Consider the following 20804-nt stretch of genomic DNA (forward strand, 5'->3'; position numbering starts at 1 on the left):
TGAGTCCTGTTTTAGCTCCCTCTCTCTCTTCAGAGCTCATTGGGCTTTTTGTTGCTTAGTTAGATGAGCCATAGACAAGGAGTTTGAGACCTGGGTTTTAGCAACTGCTCTGCTAAAACTGGCTGATCTTGTGGAAGATAAACCTTATTGAGTCTTAGTTTGTGCTTTTTTTAAAGTGAGATATTTAGTTAGACTAGTGATTTTCAAACTCGTTTTCCTAGTAGCAAGACTCTTTGTATGAAGAAAATCTTATCTGGATGCCCAACCCAGACAAGAGAGGTTAGAGTCATTCTGGTTGACTTTGAAGGTGGACTGTCTTTTCTCCCATTGTGGCCATAGTGAAAGTGACTCTGCCTAAAATTTAGTGTATTTTTTCCCCCCAAAGATGGATAATGTGTTAATGGGACGATGTGAGAAGGATAAGAGGTAAGGATATGGGAGTGAGCAAGGTGACAGATCATAGGCTATGCTTTTTCATATAAAAAATGAAGATGGGTATTACAGAAGATATTACTAAATTGTTTCTCTGAAAAGTCTTATAAATTATGACATGAAATTACATTAAATTATATGTGTCAACTTCAAAACATTACAGTACCTGAAGTGGACACTGCTTTGGCTGTATGACCCCAGTAAGGTAGGGTCAGATGGGCATCCAGGGGACTGGCTTTTCCTGCTTATCTAAATGATAGAAGTTTTCACTGTTAAAACTTCATTTTATTGCTATCTTATTTTTGTCACAAGTCCTTATGAGCTTGGTTGGGTGAAGGGTCACCCAGAAAAGAACCAGCTTCCACTTTCTTTAATTATGCAAACTAGAGCTAGGTGACTGAGAACTTGCTTTTGGTCTGCAAGACATAGGGAGTTTTGCAAGCCCCAAGGGAGTCCAGAATTTCCTGAACATGTTGCAAGGTGGCTGGATGGCTTTCTTCTGAAGTCATGCAATATTGTCCTTCACTTTGGTTATGACTGCAGAGGTGCTGGGAAGCAAAATGAAAACTATCACCTTGAAGCAGGCTTTTCTTCATAGGCCCCAGAGGTGAGGCCAGCTCATTTAAAGGGAATGGCTTGTGCTGCTGCTTTCATCTAAAGGTATTTTGATCCAATTCCACCTCCCAGCTCCTTTATTGGTAATGTTTTCCAAAACACAATATTTTTGCTGAGGGAAGGACAGGCAAAGGCCTGAACATTTAGAGAGTAGAAAACTGGCTGGCTGTGGACATTTTACAAAAGTTCATATTTTGCTAGTTTAATTTGGAAAAGGACACATGAATTCTCACAGAAAATGAGCTTTATTGGGGAACAATACATTTCATCAAGGCATTTCTTTATCAGGAATCACACAGGCAGCCCCACGCAGTCACTGCCCCACACCTTATCCTTCAGCTTGTGCTGCACAGGAGAGGAGTGGCTGGGATTCCTGACTAGGGCTTTGATGAGAGTGCATGCACACTGGAGCATGCTTCTTGGCCTGGATGGCAAAGTCCCAGGAGCCAGTCCTAACTCAGACTCTGGCCTGTCTAGGTACATTTCAGATGAAAGTCACCCCTGCTCCTTGCCCCACCCTCAGTCCAACAAAAATGCGCTTCTAGAAATGCTTACTTTTCTTTTTCTACGAAGGGCTTATAATGTGAGGCTACTAAAGATTTTCAGATTTCAGAATAGTACCACTTACCTTGGGCTAGGTTAATTTTTTAGAGAATTGATCTTGTCCCCTAATGAGTAGGAAGATCAACTGGTTTTTGGACATGACTATAAGCAGAAGATGCTAAATAATACCTTAAAAAGACTCCACTGGCCAGGTGCGGTGGTTCACTCCTGTAAACATTTTTTAATTTTTGTGGGTACATAGTAGATGTATATATTTATGGGTTACATGAAATATTTTGGTACAGGCATGCAATGTGTAATAATCACATCAGGATAAATAGGGTTTCCATCATCTTAAGCACTTATCCTTTGTGTTACAAACAATCCAGTTATACTCTTCAGTTATTTTAAAATTTTATTTATTTTTTTGAGACAGTCTCACTCTATTGCCTAGGCTGGAGTGCAGTGCCACAATCATGGCTCACTGAAGCCTTGACCGCCCGGTCTCAAGTGATCTTCACCCTCCTGAGTAGCTGGGACTATAGCCGTGTGCCACCATGCCCGGCTAATTGTTTACTTTTTTGTAGAGATGGGGTCTCCCTATGTTGCCCAGGCTGGTCTCAAACTCCTGGGCTCAAGTCATCCTCCCACCTCAGTCTCCCAAAGTGCTGGGATTACAGGCGTGAGCCACCGTGCCCGGCCAGGGAGCTCTTTCAGATTAGCTCCTGTGTCTGTCTGACATGCTGCTATCCTTTTGTTTTTGAGCACTTGCTTAGTTTCTGGTACTATAAGATGCTCCAGGCTTATCTTGCATTTTTTTGGCTCTAGCCTTAGAACCTAGCTATTTTCCCAAGAAGCCTGGGTTCTTTTTTATTGGAAAATATTTAGAAACCAAAATCCAGCACAGTACTTTGAACTGAATTCTGCTTCAGTCCTCCCAAACTAACATAAACTTGGCAGGAGTGTATGGGAGGCAGATGCAGCACCCTCCCAAAGCAGCTGGCCCTGTGGTGACTTGGTGGCAGTTGTCCACTGGGATCCTTAGTTTCTATACTGAGCTACTGGCTCCTCACCTGAGGTCTCTAGACTTGTAGGGCATGTGAGATAACTGAAGAGATATCTCTGGGCACAGAGAGGGAAGAAGTGGAGATACGGCAGCTTCCCTCATTTTTTAATTTTTAATTTTTGAGACAGTGTCTTGCTCTGTCACCCAGGCTAGAGTGCAGTGGTGCAATCTTGGCTCCCTACAACCTCTGCCTCCTGGGCTCAAGTGATCCTCCCACCTCTGACTCCTGAGTAGCTGGGACTCCAGGCATACACCACCATGCCTGGCTAATTTTTTTTATTTTTGGTGGAGACAGGGTTTTGCTATGTTGCCCAAGTTGGTCTCAAACTCCTGGACTCAAGCAATCAGCCCATCTTGGCTTCCCAAAGTGCTGGGATTACAGTTGTGAGCCCCTGTGCCTGGCTAGCTTCTTCTTCTCTTTACCCTAGGTCACTAGGTCAGAGAGAGAGAGGCCCTGTCATAATCTTTGACTTTTAATAGCTTTATTAAGGTATAATTTATACACATAAACTTTACCTGTTTTAAGTGCATAAATCAATTACTTTTAAAGTTTATAAAGTTGTGCAAAAATGGCCGGGTGTGGTGGCTCACGCCTGTAATCCCAGCGCTCTGGGAGGCCGAGGCAGGAGGATCACCTGAGGTCAGGAGTTCGAGACCAGCCTGACCAACCTGGAGAAAACCTGTCTCTACTAAAAATACAAAATTAGCTGGGCATGGTGGCACATGCCTGTAATCCCAGCTACTCAGGAGGCTGAGGCAGGAGAAATGCTTCAACCCAGGAGGCGGAGGTTGTGGTGAGCCGAGATCGCACCATTGCACTCCAGCCTGGGCAACAAGAGTGAAACTCCATCACACACACACACACACACACACACACACATAAAAGTTGTGCAAAAATTACAACTTAGTTTTGGAACATTTTTGTCACCCCAAAAAGATCCCTTGTGCCCATCTGCAGGCAATCCATGTTTTCACATCAGACCCTAATTTAGTATATGCTAATTTAGTATATGCCTTTTCTGGACTGTAAATGGAAACATACCATATGTGGGATATTGCATCAGACTTCTTTCACTAAGCATAATGTTTTGAGATGCATCCATATTGTAGCATATATCACTACTCCATTGTATACATATATCATTTAAAGAAATCCACCAGTTAAAAAAAAAAGAAAAAGAAATAATCTGGGTATGTTGGTGCCTGCCTGCAGTCCCAGTTACTGAGGAAGCTGAGGCAGGAGGATTGTTTGAGCCCAGGAGTTTGACTTCAGAGTAAGCAACATAGTGAGGCCTCATCTCTTAAAAAAAAAAAAATCCAGTAGTTGATGGTCATTTGGTTTCCACTTTTTGACTAATATGAATGATAATGCTATGAACATTTGCCTACGAGTCTTGATGTGAACACATTTCCACTTCTCTTCTCATGGAATAGCAGAATCATATGGTAAACTTATGTTTATCTTTTTAAGAAACTGCCAAACTGTTTTCCAAAGTGGCTGCACCATTTTACATTCCCACCAGCAATGCATTAAGGCTCCAGTTTCTCCACATCATCACCAACACATATCTTTGTCTGTCTTTTTTATTATAGTCATTTTAGTGGGTCCAAAATGGTATCTAATTTTGCTTTTAACTTGTATTTTCGTAATGACTAGTGATAGTACACATCTCTTCATATGCTAAGCAATTTGTATATCTTTGCTGAAATATCTATTCAAACATTTTGTCCATTTTTAAGTTGTCTGACTTATTTTTGAGTTTTAAGAATTCTTTACATAGTCTAGATACAAGTCCTCTATCAGATACTTATTATGGTTTGAAAATATTTTCTCCCAGTCTGTGATTTTTCAATTAAATTTTTTTTTTTTTGAGACAGGGTCTCACTCTGTCACCCAGGCTCTAGTGCAGTGGTGTGATCTCGGCTCACTGCAACCTCTGCCTCCCAGGGTCAAGAGATCCTCCCACCTCAGCCTTCTGAGTAGCCAGGACTACAGGAGCACGCCACCATGCCTGGTTAATTTTTGTATTTTTTGTGGAGATGGCATTTTGCTCTGTTGTCCAGTCTGGTCTCAAACTCTTGAGCTCAAGTGGTCCACCCTCCTTGGCTTCCGAAAGTGCAGGGATTTCAGATGTGAACCACCTCCCCGGGCCAATTAATTTTCTTAATAGTTTTTTGAAACAAAATTTTATATTTTAATGAAGTCCAATTTATTAATATTTTCTTTTATGAATTGTGCTATTAGTGTCTTAAGAATTCTTCCTAAACCAAGGTCATCTAGGTTTTCTCCCATGTTTTCTTCTACATGTTTTATAGTTTTAGCTCTTACATGTAGGTGTGTGATCAATTTTGAGTTTATTTTTGCATATGGTAGGAGGTAAGAATCTAAATTAATTTCTTCTGCATTTGATATCCAAATATCCTAGCACTATTTGTTGAAAAGACCATCTTTTCTCCATAATTTCATTGGGATTTTTGTCAAAACTTAATTGATCATAAATGTGAAGGTTTATTCCTGGACTCTGTTCCACTGATCTGTATGCCTATCTTTATATCAGTACCACACTGTCTTGATTAATGTAGCTTTGTAGTAAGTTCTGGATCAGAATTATTTCTTCATTTTCAGAATTATTTTGGCTATTCTGAATCCTTTATGTTTTCATACAGATTTTAAGATTGGCTTGTCAATTTTTCAAAAAAGCCTGCTGTGATTTTGATAGGGATTGCATTGTAGATTAATTTGGGGAGAACTGCTATCTTAACAACATCTGATCTTCCAATTCATGAACATGGATTGTGTCTACATTTCTTGATACCTTCTTTAATCTCTCTGAATTTTTCTTTTTTTGAGGCAGGGTCTTGCTCTGTTGCCCAGGCTGGAGTGCACTGGCACAGTCACAGCTAACTGCAGCCTCAACCTCCCAAGCTCAGGCAATCCTCCCAATGTAGCCTGTCAAGTAGCTGGGACTACAGGTGTGCAGCACCATGTCTGGCTAGTTTTTTAAAATTTAATAATAATTATTTTTTATTATACTTTAAGTTCTGGGTTACATGTGCAGAACATGTAGTTTTGTTACATAGGTATACACATGCCATGGTGGTTTGCTGCACCCACCAACCTGTCACCTACATTAGGTATTTCTCCTAATGTTATCCCTCCCCTAGCCCCCCACCCCCGACAGGCCCTGGTGTGTGATGTTACCCTCCCTGTGTCCATGTGTTCTCATTGTTTAACTCCCACTTATGAGTGAGAACATGTGTTGTTTGGTTTTCTGATCTTGTGATAGTTTGCTGAGAATGATGGTTTCCAGCTTTATCCATGTCCCTGCAAAGGACATGAACTCATCCTTTTTTATGGCTGCATAGTATTCCATGGTATATATGTGCCACATTTTCTTAATCCAGTCTATCATTGACGGGTATTTGGGTTGGTTTCAAATCTTTGCTATTGTGAATAGTGCAGCAATAAACATACGTGTGCATGTGTCTTTATTGTAGAATGATTTATAATCCTTTGGGTATATGCCCAATAATGGGATTGCTGGGTCAAATGGTATTTCCAGTTCTAGATCCTTGAGGAATCGCCACACTGACTTCCACAATGGTCGGACTAATTTGCACTCCCACCAAAGCGTTCCAGTTTTTCCACAACCTCTCCAGCATCTATTGTTTCCTGATTTTTAATGATCGCCATTCTAACTGGCATGAGATGGTATCTCACTGTGGTTTTTTCATTTCTCTAATGACTAGTGATGATTAGCATTTTTTCATATGTCTGTTGGCTGCATAAATGTCTTCTTTTGAGAAGTGTCTGTTCATATCCTTTGCCCATTTTTTGATGGGGTTATTTGCTTTTTTCTTGTAAATTTGTTTAAGTTCTTTGTAGATTCTGGATATTAGCCCTTTGTCAGATGGATATATTGCAAAAATTTTCTCCCATTCTGTAGGTTGCCTGTTCACTCTGATGATAGTTTATTTTGCTGTGCAGAAGCTCTTTAGTTTAATTAGAACCCATTTGTCAATTTTGGCTTTTGTTGCCATTGCTTTTGGTGTTTTAGACATGAAGTCTTTGCCCATGCCTATGTCCTGAATGGTATTGCCCAGGTTTTCTTCTAGGATTTTTATGGTCCTAGGTCTTATGTTTAAGTCTTTGTTCCATCTTGAGTTGATTTTTGTATAAGGTGTAAGGAAAGGGTCCAGTTACAGTTTTCTGCATATGGCTAGCCCGTTTTCCCAACACCATTTATTAAATAGGGAATCTTTTCCCCATCGCTTGTGTGTGTCAGGTTTGTCAAAGATCAGATGGTGGTAGACGTGTGGTGTTATTTCTGAGGCCTCTATTCTGTTCCATTCGTCTGCATATCTGTTTTTGTACCAGTGCCATGCTGTTTTGGTTACTGTAGGCTTGTAGTAAAGTTTGAAGTCAGGTAGCATGATGCCTCCAGCTTTGTTCTTCTTGCCCAGGATTGTCTTGGCTAGGTGGGCTCTTTTTTGGTTCCATATGAATCTTAAAGTAGTTTTTTCCAATTCTGTGAAGAAAGTTAGTGGTAGCTTGATGGGGATAGCATTGAATCTATAAATTAGTTTGGGCAGCAAGGCCATTGTCATGATATTGATTCTTCCTATCCATGAGCATGGAATGTTTTTCCATTTGTTTGTGTCCTCTCTTATTTCCTTGAGCAGTGCTTTGTATTTTATTTTCTTAGTAGCAATTGTGAATGGGAGTTCACTCATGATTTGGCTCTTTGTCTATTATTGGTGTATAGGAATGCTTGTGATTTTTGCACACTGATTTTGTATCCTGAGACTTTGCTGAAGTTGCTTATCAGCTTAAGGAGATTTTGGGATGAGACGATGGGGTTTTCTAAATATACAGTCATGTCATCTGCAAACAGAGACAATTTGACTTCCTCTCTTCCTATTTGAATATGCTTTATTGCTTTCTCTTGCCTGATTGCCCTGGCCAGAACTTCCAATACTATGTTGAATAGGAGTGGTGAGAGAGGGCATCCTTGCCTTGTGCCGGTCTTCAAAGGAAATGCTTCCAGCTTTTGCCCATTCAGTATGCTATTGGCTGTGGGTTTGTCATAAATAACCTCTTATTATGTTGAGATACGTTCCATCAATACCTAGTTTATTGAGGGTTTTTAGCATGAAAGGCTGTTGAATTTTGTTGAAGGCCTTTTTTGTATCTATTGAGATAATCATGTGGTTTTTGCTGTTGGTTCTGTTTATGTGATGGATTACGTTTATTGATTTGCATATGTTGAACCAGCCTTGCATCCCAGGGAAGAAGCTGACTTGATTGTGGTGGATAAGCTTTTTGATATGCTGCTGGATTCGGTTTGCCAGTATTTTATTGAGGATTTTCGCATCGATGTTCATCAGGGATATTGGCCTAAAATTCCCTTTTTTTGTTGTGTCTCTGCCAGGCTTTGGTATCAGGATGATGTTAGCCTCATAAAATGAGTTAGGGAGGATTCCCTTTTTTTCTATTGATTGGAATAGTTTCAGAAGGAATGGTACCAGCACCTCTTTGTACCTTTCGTAGAATTTGGCTGTGAATCCGTCTGGTCCTGGACTGTTTTTGGTTGGTAGGCTATTAATTATTGCCTCAATTTCAGAACCTGTTACTGGTTTATTCAGAGATTCAACTTCTTCCTGGTTTAGTCTTGGGAGGGTGTATGTGTCAAGGAATTTATCCATTTCTTCTAGATTTTCTAGTTTATTTGTGTAGAGGTGTTTATAGTATTCTCTGATGGTAGTTTGTATTTCTGTGGGATCAGTGGTGATATCCCCTTTATCATTTTTTATTGCATCTATTTGACTCTTCTCTCTTTTTTTCTTTATTAGCCTTGCTAACGGTCTATCAATTTTGTTGATCTTTTCAAAAAACTAGCTCCTGGATTCACTGATTCTTTGAAGGGTTTGTTGAGTCTCTATCTCCTTCAGTTCTGCTCTGATCTTAGTTATTTCTTGCCTTCTGCTAGCTTTTGAATTTGTTTGGTCTTGCTTCTCTAGTTCTTTTAATTGTGATGTTAGGGTGTTGATTTTAGATCACTCCTGCTTTCACTTGTGGGCATTTAGTGCTATAAATTTCCCTCTACATACTGCTTTAAACATGTCCTAGAGATTCTGGTACATTGTGTCTTTGTTCTCATTGGTTTCAAAGAACATCTTTATTTCTGCCTTCATTTCGTTATTTACCCAGTAGTCATTCAGGAACAGGTTGTTCAGTTTCCATGCAGTTGTGCGGTTGAGTGAGATTCTTGATCCTGAGTTCTAATTTGATTGCATTGTGGTCTGAGACGGTTTGTTGTGATTTCTGTTCTTTTGCATTTGCTGAAGAGTGCTTTACTTCCAATTATGTGGTCAATTTTGGAATAAGTGTGATGTGGTGCTGACAAGAATGTATATTCTGTTGATTTGGGGTGGAGAGTTCTGTCGATGTCTATTAGGTCTGCTTGGTCCAGAGCTGAGTTCAAGTCCTGGATATCTTTGTTAATTTTCTGTCTTGTTGATCTGTCTAATAATGACAGTGGGGTGTTAAAGTCACCCATTAATATTGTGTGGGAGTCTAAATCTCTTTGTAGGTCTCTAAGAACTGGCTTTATGAATCTGGGTGCTCCTGTATTGGGTGCATATATATTTAGGATAGTTAGCTGTTCTTGTTGAATTGATCCCTTTACCATTATGTAATGACCTTCTTTGTCTCTTTTGATCTTTGCTGGTTTAAAGTCTGTTTTATCAGAGACTAGGATTGCAACCCCTGCTTTTTTCTGCTTTCCATTTGCTTGGTAAATCTTCCTACATCCTTTTATTCTGAGCCTATGTGTGTCTTTGCACATGAGATGGGTCTCCTGAATATAGCACACTGATGGGTCTTGACTGTTTATTCAATTTGCCAGTCTGTGTCTTTTAATTGGGGCATTTATCCCATTTACATTTAAGGTTAATATTGTTATGTGTGAATTTGATCCTGTCATTATGATGCTAGCTGGTTATTTCATCCATTAATTGATGCAGTTTCTTCATAGTGTTGATGGTCTTTACCATTTGGCATGTTTTTGCAGTGGCTGGTACTGGTTGTTCCTGTCCATTTTAGTGCTTACTTCAGGAGCTCTTGTAAGGCAGGCCTGGTGGTGACAAAATCTCTCAGCATTTGCTTGTCTGTAAAGGATTTTATTTCTCCTTCACTTATGAAGCTTAGTTTGGCTGGGTATGAGATTCTGTGTTGAAAATTCTTTTCTTTAAGAATGTTGAATATTGGCCCCCATTCTCTTCTGGCTTGTAGGGTTTCTGCCCAGAGGTCTGCTGTTAATCTGATGGGCTTCCCTTTGTGGGTAACCTGACCTCTCTCTCTGGCTGCCCTTAACAGTTTTTCCTTCATTTCAACCTTGGTGAATCTGACAATTATGTGTCTTGGGGTTGCTCTTCTCGAGGAGTATCTTTGTGGTGTTCTCTGTATTTCCTGAATTTGAATGTTGGCCTTCCTTGCTAGGTTGGGGAAGCTCTCCTGGATAATATCCTGAAGAGTGTTTTCAAACTTGGTTCTGTTCTCCCCGTCACTTTCAGGTACACCAATCAAACATAGATTTGGTCTTTTCACATAGTCCCATATTTCTTGGAGGCTTTGTTCATTTCTTTTCACTGTTTTTTCTCTAATCTTGTCCTCTTGCTTTATTTCATTAATTTGATCTTCAATTACTGATATCCTTTCTTCCACTTGATCGAATTGGCTATTGAAGCTTGTGTATGCTTCACGAAGTTCCCGTACTGTGGTTTTCAGCTCCATCAGGTCATTTAAGCGCTTCTCTACACTGGTTATTCTAGTTAGCCATTTGTCTAACCTTTTTTCAAGATTTTTAGCTTCCTTGCGACACGTTAGAACATGCTCCTTTAGCTCGGAGAAGTTTGTTATTACCGACCTTCCGAAGCCTACTTCTGTCAACTTGTCAAACTCATTCTCTGTCCAGTTTTGTTCCCTTGCTGGCAAGGAGTTGTGTTCCTTTGGAGGAGAAGAGGCATTCTGGTTTTTGGAATTTTCAGCCTTTCTAGTCTAGTTTCTCCCCATCTTTGTGGTTTTACCTACCTTTGGTCTTTGATGTTGGTGTCCTATGGATGGGGTTTTGGTGTAGATGTCCTTTTTTTTGATGTTGATGCTATTCCTTTCTGTTAGTTTTCCTTCTAATAGACAGGCCCCTTAGCTGCAGGTCTGTTGGAGTTTGCTGGAGGTCCACTCCAGACCCTGTTTGCCTGGGTGTCACCAGTGGAGGCTGCAGAACAGCAAATATTGCTGCCTGATCCTTCCTGTGGAAGCTTCGTTCCAGTGGGGCATCTACCTCTATGAGGTGTCTTTCGGCCCCTACTGGGAGATGTCTCCCAGTCAGGCTACACAGGGGTCAGGGACCCACTTGAGGAGGCAGTCTGTCTATTATCGGAGCTTGAACGCAGTGCTGGGAGAACCACTGCTCTCTTCAGAGCTGTCAGGCAGGGATGTTTAAGTCTGGAGAAGCTGTCTGCTGCCTTTTGTTCAGATATGCCCTGCCCCTGGAGGTGGAATCTACAGAGACAGCAGGCCTTGCTGAGCTGTGGTGGGCTCTGCCCAGTTTGAGCTTCCCTGCTGCTTTGTTTACACTGTGAGCGTAGAACCGCCTACTCATGCCTCAGCAATGGCGGACACCTCTACCCCGCCAAGCTCCCATGTCCCAGGTCGATCTCAGACTGCTGGCACTAGCAGTGAGCAAGGCTCTGTGGGCGTGGGACCCACTGAACCAGGCATGGGAGGGGATCTCGTGGTCTGCCAGTTGCGAAGACTGTGGGAAAAGAGCAGTATTTGGGCAGGAGTGTACCCCTCCTCCAGGTATAGTCACTCATGGCTTCCCTTGGCTAGGAAAGGGAAATCCCCCGACCCCTTGGCACTTCCCAGGTGAGGCGATGCCCCACCTTGCTTTGGCTCACCCTCTGTGGGCTACACCCACTGTCCAGCCAGTCCCAGTGAGATGAACCAGGTACTTTAGTTGAAAATGCAGAAATCACCCATCTTCTGTGTCCATCCTGCTGGGAGCTGTAGACTGGAGCTGTTCCTATTCGGCCATCTTCAATTTATTTTTATTTTTATTTTTTGTGGAGACAGGGTCTCACTTTGTTGCCCAGGCTGGTCTTGAACTCCTGGGCTCAAGCAGTCCTCCTGCCTCTGCCTCCAAAGTGCTAGAACTAAAGGCATGAGCCACCATGCCCAGCCCTCTTGAATGTTTTATAGTTTTCGTTATACAAGTCTTATACTTCTTTTGTTAAATTTATTCCTAAGTATTTAATTCTCTTTGGTGATATTGTGAACACAATTTTCTTTATTTCATTTTTGGAGTTTTCTGAACAGAAAAACACAATTGATTTTCTGTATATTGATCTAGCCTGTGACCTTGCTGAACTTGATTAATTCTATTACACTATGATTTTTTGTTGTGGTTAGACCCTTATACAATCAAATGAGGTTAAAAAAAAATTGTCAAAGTGGCCCCAGACCAACAACAGGATGACAGTAGCCTTTGCCCATACAGAGATAAAGTTTAGTTTTTGCAGTCCTTTCCCATAGAGATTGTATGGCAGTAGCCAATTCTATGGCCTACTGCCATACAACCTGAACTGAAGTCCAGAAAGTTTAGGTGACTGGGCCACAGAGCTAATTACTGGTGGAGCCAGGAAGAGAAATTATATCCCTACCTCCTTGCCCACTAAGCTCCCCATTCCAGTGGGCTGCTTTCTGGTCCTTTTCCATGATTGGGCTTTAGTAGCTGTCATTTCCTCCAGTGTCCAAGAGTATTTTCTTGGCCTTCCAGTAAAGCTCCCCAAGTTGTCTGTGTTCCCCCTCAACTGCTAACTTGCCTACCTGATAAACATTTTGAAAAGCAATCTAAATTCTAGAAATTGTCTCTCCTGCAAACAAACTACAGATTCCATTTAAAGCATTTCCTTGAGTCCAGAAAGTTCTGAGATTTTCCTGTTTTGGACTAGACTTCCAAAGGGCTTCATCTTAAATTGTATTTATTGACCTAATTGTTTACTGATCTTTAGAATTTAGAGTTTAGATTGGGAGGTCAAAATCATAACTTTCTCAATTTTTTTGGCAAACTGATATGATGGCTGGAAATCATCCAGAAAAAGTAGAGATCATTATATTTTCTTGAATATTCATTCAAGTTTCAATTTAATACTTAAACATTCATTTTCAAATAAAAATACTATGTCTTGTACTAGGGATACAAAGACTTGGTTATTCTTGTTGGAGTAATGATTCTCCTCTATCTGGGGAGGTCATCCTCTGCATTTGGGGACTGAAGGACTGGGAGATGGGAGATTGAAACTTAAAGAGGTAAAGGTATGTCTTGGAATAAAACTAGTTATCGGTCACCACCAGACCATCATGGCGGCTAGAATTCCAGAAACGGTGAATAGAAGTTCATCTTCTATTTTGTCTTCATGGAATATATCTGTGAAGCAAAAAAGGATACTTTGAGTAAAACATGTATTGGGAGGCCAAGGCAGGCAGATCACGAGGTCAGGAGTTTGAGACCAACCTGGCCAGCATGGTGAAACCCCCATCTCTACTAAAAATACAAAAAAACCCAAAAAGTTTGCCAGGCATGGTGGCATGCATCTGTAGTCCCAGCTACTCGGAAGGATGAGGCAGAAGAATTGCTTGAACTCGGGAGGCAGAGATTGCAGTGAGCCAAGATTGCACCACTGCACTCCAGCCTGGGTGACAGAGCAAGACGCCATCTCAAAAAAAACCCAAAAAACAAAACAACAAAAAAACATGTAAAGTATTTTACTAGCTGTTGTAGACACTGTGTCTTGTCAATATTCATTCAATTTCTTCCCCATATTCTACCCAACAACAGTTTGGGTGGAGTAGACTGAGCTTCATATTCAACTGGAGGGCTAAGTTTTGACTGATCAAGGTCAACTGGAAAAGCCCTTCTCTTTCCTTCATCCCTAGCCAGAATGATTTCATTAGCTCTTTCCCTTATCCTTTGCCAGAATGATTTCGTTAGTTCACAGCATTCCCATGACCCCATGAATTGGTTCAGGGGTGTCCTCAGTCAGGATGAAGTTCAAGACTCTCACCAAGGCAGTATGGTATGCTATATATAAAACTGGAGCCTACTGAACATTTTTGCCCCTCTGCTAGACACCTTCTAAGATATCCCCCAATGGCTGTTGTCTCCTGGTATTCATGCCCTTGTATAATCCTCTCACCTTGAGTATGGGCTGGACCTAGTGACTAGTTTCTAACTAACAGAATATAGCAAAAGTGATGGGATGTCACTTCTGAGATTAGTTATTAATACAAAAAGACTGTGGCTTCCATCATGGGTATCCTCTCTCACTGCTCACTCCGATGGAAGCCACATGCCATGTTGTGAGGTGCACTCTAGAAAGGCCTATGGGCAAGGGATTAGGGGAGGTTTCTAGACAACAGTGAGAAACTGAGACCCCGAGTTCAACAGTCTATGAGGAGTGCGATCCTGCCAACAACCCCATGAGTGAGCCTGAAGGAGATCTTCCATTCTAGCCTTCAGGTGACATCATAGCGCTGGCAGATAGCTTAACTGTAACATCAGGAAAGACCCTGAGCCAGAGGCTCCCAGTTCAACTGCACCTAGATTCCTGACTCACAGAAACTGTGACATAAAAAATGTTTGCTACTTTAAACCACAAACATCTTTTTTTGTTTGTTTGTTTTGGAGAAATTTGTTAGTAACAAAAGTTAACTAATGTAGCACAATAACAAAAGGTAGTTGGAAATGGATTTTTTTCTGTTATTCACAACTGAAAGCATATTAATATACTAGGTAGTAATCTTCAAAAGGTTACTAGATATTAAAATCTCTAAACTCAAATGAATTTACCATGGCATACCAAAATAATGCAAACAAAAAAACCTTCTATCCTTCTACTCACAACCATCTTCACTTCTCATATGGAAAATTATGTAATAAGGGCCATTCATTCATAATCCTTTATAATACTGACAAAGTAATCTGGGCCAAGATTTGCCTTTGATTACTTAAGCAAATGAACAATGTAAATAAATAATGATCATAGGGGAACTGTTAAGTCCACTTAAAACATCTACTGTTGAAAGTCCTTAAAACTACTTTAACATCATCTGTTTATGTACAAGTTTAAAATATGCTAGTTAAAATGATTTTTAATTGGTATCTATTCATTACAGCAGGTTTAGAAGGACTTCTGGCTAGGTACTGTTTGCTCTCAGTCTGAAACAGAAACCTCTTTTTTTTTTTTTTTTGAGACAGGGTCTTGCTCTGGTGCCCAGGCTGGAGTGCAGTGGTGTGATCATGGCTCACTGCAGCCTCGACCTCCTGGGCTCAAGAAATCCTCCTGCCTCAGCCTCCCGAGTAGCTGGGATTACAGGCAGGTGCCACCTGTAGGCAACCATATCTGACTAATTTTTTTATTTTTTGTAGAGACAGGATCTCTACAAAACTGGGCAACTTTGTTGCCAGACTGGTCTTGAACTCCTGGGCTCAAGCGATACTCCCACCTTGGCCTCCCAAAGTGCTGGAATTTTAGGCATAAGCTACTGCACCCAGCCAAGAAACCTTTCAACCAATGTACAAAGGATGTCATGGACTGAGGAGTATGATTGGTTTAAATTCAAACCTCTCCATATTCTTTAAGGGCCTTTGAATGTTATGCTTATACAAACCAACCCAAGCTCACTCCTTCAGTAAAAGCCTTTGCTATATAGTGTCCTCAGAGTAGCAGGATCACTTGAAAAGACCATTGGGTATAAATTGGGGGGCAGTTACAGTGCTAATTCCTTTTTTTTTTTTTTTGAGATGGAGTTTTACACTGTCACCCAGGCTGGAGTGCAGTGGCACAATCTCAGCTCACTGTGACCTCCACCTCCTGAGTTCAAGTGATTCTCCTGCCTCAGCCTCCCGAGTAGCTGGGATTACAGGCACCTGCCACCACGCCCAGCTAATTTTTGTATTTTTAGTAGAGACAGGGTTTCACCATGTTGGCCAGGCTGGTCTCGAAATCCTGACCTCAAGTGATCCTCCTGCCTCAGCCTCCCAAAGTGCTGGGATTACAGGCATTAGCCACTGCGCACCCGGTCTGGTATTCTTTCTTAATCACCAAAATCACCTCTTTCAAATATCCTTCCTGTATATTTAGAGATTTGATTAAAGATTGTTTTATAGGCCAGGCACCGTGGCTCACGCTTGTAATCCCAGCACTTTGGGAGGCTGAGGCAGGCAGATCACGAGGTCAAGAAATTGAGACCATCCTGGCCAACATGGTGAAACCCCATGTCTACTAAAAATACAAAAATTAGCTGGGCGTGGTGGTGCGAGCCTGTAGTCCCAGCTGCAGGGAGGCTGAGGCAGGAGAATTGCTTGAACTGGGAGGCAGGTGTTGCAGTGAGCTGAGATTGCACCACTGCATTCCAGCCTGGCAACAGAGCGAGACTCCGTCTCAAAAAAAAAAAAAAGATTGTTTTATAAAAATTCAAATAATAAAAATAAATATTAAATGACAGACATAATAAGAGCTATCTATGACAAACCCACAGCCAATATCATACTGAAAAACTGGAAGCATTCTCTTTGAAAAATGGGCACAAGACAGGGATGCCCTCTCTCACCACTCCTATTCAACATAGTGTTGGAAGTTCTGGCCAGGGCAATCAGGCAGGAGAAGGAAATAAAGGGTATCAATTAGGAAAAGAGGAAGTCAAATTGTCCCTGTTTGCAGATGACTTGATTGTATATCTAGAAAACCCCATCGTCTCAGCCCAAAATCTCCTCAAGCTGATAAGCAACTTCAGCAAAGTCTCAGGATACAAAATCAATGTACAAAAATCACAAGCATTCTTATACACCAATAACAGACAAACAGCCAAATCATGAGTGAACTCCCATTCACAATTGCTTCAAAGAGAATAAGATACCTAGGAATCCAACTTACAAGGGATGTGAAGGACCTCTTCAAGGAGAACTACAAACCACTGCTCAATGAAATAAAAGAGGATACAAACAAATGGAAGAATATTCCATGCTCATGGGTAGGAAGAATCAATGTCGTGAAAATGGCCATACTGCCCAAGGTAATTTATAGATACAATGCCATCCCCATGAAGCTACCAATGACTTTCTTCACAGAATTGGAAAAAACTACTTTAAAGTTCATATGGAACCAAAAAAGAGCCTGCATTGCCAAGTCAATCCTAAGCCAAAAGAACAAAGCTGGAGGCATCACACTACCTGACTTCAAACTATACTACAAGGCTACAGTAACCAAAACAGCATGGTACTGGTACCAAAACAGAGATATAGATCAATGGAACAGAACAGAGCCCTCAGAAATAATGCCGCATATCTGCAACTATCTGATCTTTGACAAACCTGACCAAAACAAGAAATGGGGAAAGAATTCCCTATTTAATAAATGGTGCTGGGAAAACTGGCTAGCCATATGTAGAAGGCTGAAACTGGATCCCTTCCTTACACCTTATACAAAAATTAATTCAAGATGGATTAAAGACTTAAATGTTAGACCTAAAACCATAAAAACCCTAGAAGAAAACCTAGGCAATACCATTCAGGACATAGACATGGGCAAGGACTTCATGTCTAAAACACCAAAAGCAATGGCAACAAAAGCCAAAATTGACAAATGGGATCTAATTAAACTAAAGAGCTTTTCTGCACAGCAAAGAAACTACCATCAGAGTGAACAGGCAACCTACAGAATGGGAGAAAATTTTTGCAACCTACTCATCGACAAAGGGCTAATATCCAGAATCTACAATGAACTCAAACAAATTTACAAGAAAAAAACAAACAACCCCATCAAAAAGTGGGTGAAGGATATGAACAGACACTTCTCAAAAGAAGACATTTATGCAGCCAAAAGACACATGAAAAAATGCTCATCATCACTGGCCATCAGAGAAATGCAAATCAAAACCACAATGAGATACCATCTCACACCAGTTAGAATGGCGATCATTAAAAAGTCAGGAAACAACAGGTGCTGGAGAGGATGTGGAGAAATAGGAACACTTGTACACTGTTGGTGGGACTGTAAACTAGTTCAACCATTGTGGAAGTCAGTGTGGCGATTCCTCAGGGATCTAGATCTAGAAATACCATTTGACCCAGCCATCCCATTACTGGGTATATACCCAAAGGATTATGAATCATGCTGCTATAAAGACACATGCACACATATGTTTATAGAGGCACTATTCACAATAGCAAAGAGTTGGAACCAACCTAAATGTCCAACAATGATAGACTGGATTAAGAAAATGTGGTACATATACACCATGGAATACTATGCAGCCATAAAAAATGATGAGTTCATGTCCTTTGTAGGGACATGGATGAAGGTGGAAACCATCATTCTTAGCAAACTATTGCAAGGACAAAAAACCAAACACCGCATGTTCTCACTCATAGGTGGGAATTGAACAAAGAGAACACATGGACACAGGAAGGGGAACATCACACACCGGGGACTGTTGTGGGGTGGGGGTTGGGGGAGGGATAGCATTAGGAGATATACCTAATGTTAAATGACGAGTTAATGGGTGCAGCACACCAACATGGCACATGTATACATATGTAACAAACCTGCACATTGTGCACATGTACCCTAAAACTTAAAGTATAATAATAATAAAATTAAAAAAATAATAAAATAAATGACAGACATCAAGTATGCTTGTGGGAAAGAGATAGGATTAGAGGCAGAGGTGAAGGGGGAATTTTCCTTTTATATTTATGCAGTCTGTATTGCTTAATTTTTATTTTACAACATTCTGTATTGCTTTTATAATTTAAAAAACATTAAAAAAAAAAGAGAATCTCCCTGAGAGAATCTCATTTGTAGCTTAGGATGAATTTCCTCAATTATAACATTAAATCAGTACCTATCTGAGCATGCACTTTGGGATTGTGTGAAATGAGAAGGAAGGAATAGATGGAAAGTTATAATTAAGGCAGGACAAGGAAGGGAATATTCTGATGGGCAGTTCTGAAAGAGGAAAGGGTTTCGGATAGTAGGAGAGGGCTGTGTATCTGGGAACAGGGTTAGGATTCAACAAAGTCAGACTTGTAAATTCACCTGCTTATCTGTACATGAAATGACTAAGGTATTGGCTGGGTAGGGGTTGATTTCACTGAAAGGGGCAGTAGGATGAGGATGTTCACAATGGATCACTGCAGTAGCCGAGTTGAAGTAAACTGCTACTTCCTGGGAAGAAACTTATCAGATGGGACATGTGGGATAGCCTACACTTGAGTATGAAACTGATAATGCGGAGTTTCCTGGACTGCAAAAAACAGAACTGTTGTAACCTACAAGAGAGGAATGCAACAAATATGGGGCACAAAGTAAGTAGACAGGAAGTGACTGAGGCAGCTGACAACTAAGGGATATCATGTCCTTCCTTAGCAAACTGAGGGCATCTTGAGGTCTGTACTTGGTTTTTACAATTTCCAATTAAAAAAAAAATGAATCCACATAGGCAACAAATGAAGAACAAAGACCAAAATAAAACACAATCCAACTTACCACTCTGGTAAACAGCTGGTTCTAAATATGATGGTTAGACTTTCAAGGTCTTCATTTTTTAGATGTAATTCTTCAAGCAGGGTGTCTAGAAACCGTGTAAACACCATACCTTCCTGAGAATGTTTCTGAATGCCAAGAATTGGGGTCAGTCTGAAACAACCAAAAATACTAAATGCATATCCATGAAATGATAAGGGCAAAGGGACTCCTATCTTCAACATGGCAGAGAAAATTTTATGAGAATAATAAGGTCTCTTTGATTTAACAAAACTCCCAGAGAGAAGGCTTTACTAACAAAGGCAGAAGAGAAGTCTCAGGAAAAGACTGAAAGATCAAACATTAAGTATGAAAGAAGTATAAAAGCCTAAATCTATAATATGTTTGTTCTTCTTCATGCCAGCAAAAACTACTAAAATTCTGCTCAGAGAATGAACTCTTTCCATTTGGGAAAGGGAGGTTACGAAAAGGAGTTTAGAGCTGAGAATTGCTTTAAAAACATACTTATATTAGATGTTTGGATTATATCACCTAAAAAGACAATAGTAAACAAACAAGATTACCTTTTGAATGAAATTTTATTTTATTTTATTTTTTTTGAGGCAGAGTCTCGCTTCTGTCATCTAGGCTGGAGTGCAGTGGTACAATCTCGGCTCACTGCAACCTCCACCTCCTGGGTTCAAGCGATTCTCCTGCCTCAGCCTACCGAGTAGTTGGGATTATAGGTGCTTGCCACCACGCCCGGCTAATTTTCGTTTTTTTGGTAGAGACGGGGTTTCACCATGTTGGCCAGGCTGGTCTCGAACTCCTGGCCTCAGGCGATCCACCAGCCTCAGGCGATCCACCAGCCTCAGCCTCCCAAAGTGTTAGGATTACAGGCGTGAGCCACCATGCCTGGTCAACATTTTTATATTTATTTATTTATATTATTATTTTTTTTAAATCTTTTGAGATGGAGTCTTGCTCTGTCACCCAGGCTGGAATGCAGTGGTGCAATCTCAGCTCACAGCAACCTCCCGGGTTCAAGCAATTCTCCTGCCTCAGCCTCCTGAGTAGCTGGGACTACAGGTGTGTGCCACCACGCCTGGCTAATTTTTGTATTTTTAGTAGAGATGGGGTTTCACCATGTTGGCCAGGCTGGTCTCGAACTCCTGACCTGAAACAATATACCTGCCTTGGCCTCCCAAAGTGCTGGGATTACAAGCGTGAGCCACCACGCCTGGCTAACATTTTTCTTTTTAAAACACTAAATAAATGAATTACGTCTTATAAGGCACTTCATACCAATTCTGTAAGAAACAATATGCTTTTTTCTCTAATCATTTCCAGTAAGTACTCCTAAAGATTGACTCTGCACAATGGAATTTTAAAAGTAATTTAAACTGAAATGTGATCAGGACATGATTTTTAAAAACTGAGCAATATCTATTCTAATTACAAAGATTAAAGACCCTGACTTCTCATAAATATATATATTTTTTTCTCTAGAGAGTATGCGTCTCAGAGTTCTTACAAGTTACATTCCTAGAAAGCTTTTTGG

The 20804-nt window shown here is 40.8% G+C and overlaps 1 protein-coding gene and 1 long non-coding RNA gene across 3 annotated transcripts in view; one reads left to right on the forward strand and one right to left on the reverse strand.

Annotated features, from left to right (window-relative positions):
* Positions 1-20804, forward strand: part of LOC109027411 (uncharacterized) — a 76926-nt gene that overhangs the window by 38554 nt on the left and 17568 nt on the right. The window lies entirely within an intron of this gene.
* RPAP2 (RNA polymerase II associated protein 2) overlaps positions 12830-20804 on the reverse strand; it is an 88302-nt gene continuing 80327 nt past the window's right edge. The window contains exons 12-13 of the mRNA XM_019030004.4: positions 19268-19417; positions 12830-13146 (exon numbers count right to left, since the gene is read on the reverse strand). Of these exons, the coding sequence (XP_018885549.2) occupies position 13146; positions 19268-19417 (151 nt within the window). The 3' untranslated portion in view covers positions 12830-13145. The remainder of the gene's footprint in view (positions 13147-19267; positions 19418-20804) is intronic.

The sequence above is a fragment of the Gorilla gorilla genome, chromosome 1 (assembly GCF_029281585.2).
Source record: "Gorilla gorilla gorilla isolate KB3781 chromosome 1, NHGRI_mGorGor1-v2.1_pri, whole genome shotgun sequence".
In the NCBI taxonomy this organism is placed as follows: Eukaryota; Metazoa; Chordata; class Mammalia; order Primates; family Hominidae; genus Gorilla; species Gorilla gorilla.